We start from the raw sequence: 941 nt of genomic DNA, 5'->3' as shown, positions 1-941 counted from the left end.
CGGGCTGGCCCTGCCTTCACAAGGGGAGCACCAAAGGAGTTAATCCTCAACCCAGACGATGACTTTTTTTTCTGCTTTTGGAGGACATTTGCAGCTTTGGGCCTTCTCCCTCTCTCAAATGTGATGGGAATTGGCTACTGAGGAAGGTAACAGGCTGGGGCCTGGCAGAGCCAGGGTGGGATGGAGCAACCTTCATCCCCCTTGAGAATGGCAGCCAGAGGACCCTTCTCCTCCCGCCCGGCCGCAGCATGATGCTTTTCACCCCAAAGACGACCCCGCAGCCTACCTGCGATGCCAAGCTGGTCCTGTCCTCACGCCTTCCCCCATTTGTCTCAGTCTCCAGAGCAACTCCATCAGCAGCGCTGGGGTCACCGCGCTGACAGCGGCTCTCTGCTCCAACAAGGGACTCCTCAACCTCAAGTAAGTGACGGTCCTGCCGGCCACCCCGGCCAAAAGCTGCTGCTGGGACACGGGATGCGAGAGCTTTTCCTTGTGCCTGGTTGTTTCAGCAAGTGCTCTGGGGTGCTGAAAGCAGCCTCCATCCCTCTTCTGTCTGCGAGCATCTTCTCTCCATCATTAGCTTCCTCCCCTTGGGACAGCATCTGTTCAGTGTCATGTCTGGCAATGAAATGATGGCAGCAGGGATGGGGGGCTGGGAAAAAGCCCCAACGGCCTTGGTGCTCACAGCTGTAGGATGCACAGGGAATGGAGATGCAGATGCTGGTGGGGATGCAGGGAACGGAGATGGAAGGAATGGGGATGCAGATGCTGGTGGGGATACAGGGAATGGGGATGCAGATGCTGGTGGGGCTGCAGGGAATGGGGCTGCAGGGAATGGGGCTGCAGATGCTGGTGGGGTGCAGGGAATGGGGATACAGATGCTGGTGGGGGTGCAGGGAACGGGGATGCAGATGCTGGTGGGGCTGCAAGTCAGACCGACT

At 58.6% G+C, this 941-nt stretch overlaps 1 protein-coding gene across 1 annotated transcript in view; it reads left to right on the top strand.

Moving 5' to 3' along the window:
- NLRC3 (NLR family CARD domain containing 3) overlaps positions 1–941 on the top strand; it is a 19,073-nt gene that overhangs the window by 15,222 nt on the left and 2,910 nt on the right. The window contains exon 12 of the mRNA XM_035889697.1: positions 337–420. Coding sequence (XP_035745590.1) covers positions 337–420 — 84 coding nt within the window. The remainder of the gene's footprint in view (positions 1–336; positions 421–941) is intronic.

Source organism: Egretta garzetta, unplaced genomic scaffold (genome assembly GCF_000687185.1).
Source record: "Egretta garzetta isolate BGI_Z169 unplaced genomic scaffold, ASM68718v1 scaffold372, whole genome shotgun sequence".
Classification (NCBI taxonomy): domain Eukaryota; kingdom Metazoa; phylum Chordata; class Aves; order Pelecaniformes; family Ardeidae; genus Egretta; species Egretta garzetta.
This window is presented reverse-complemented; position numbering and strand designations above follow the sequence as displayed.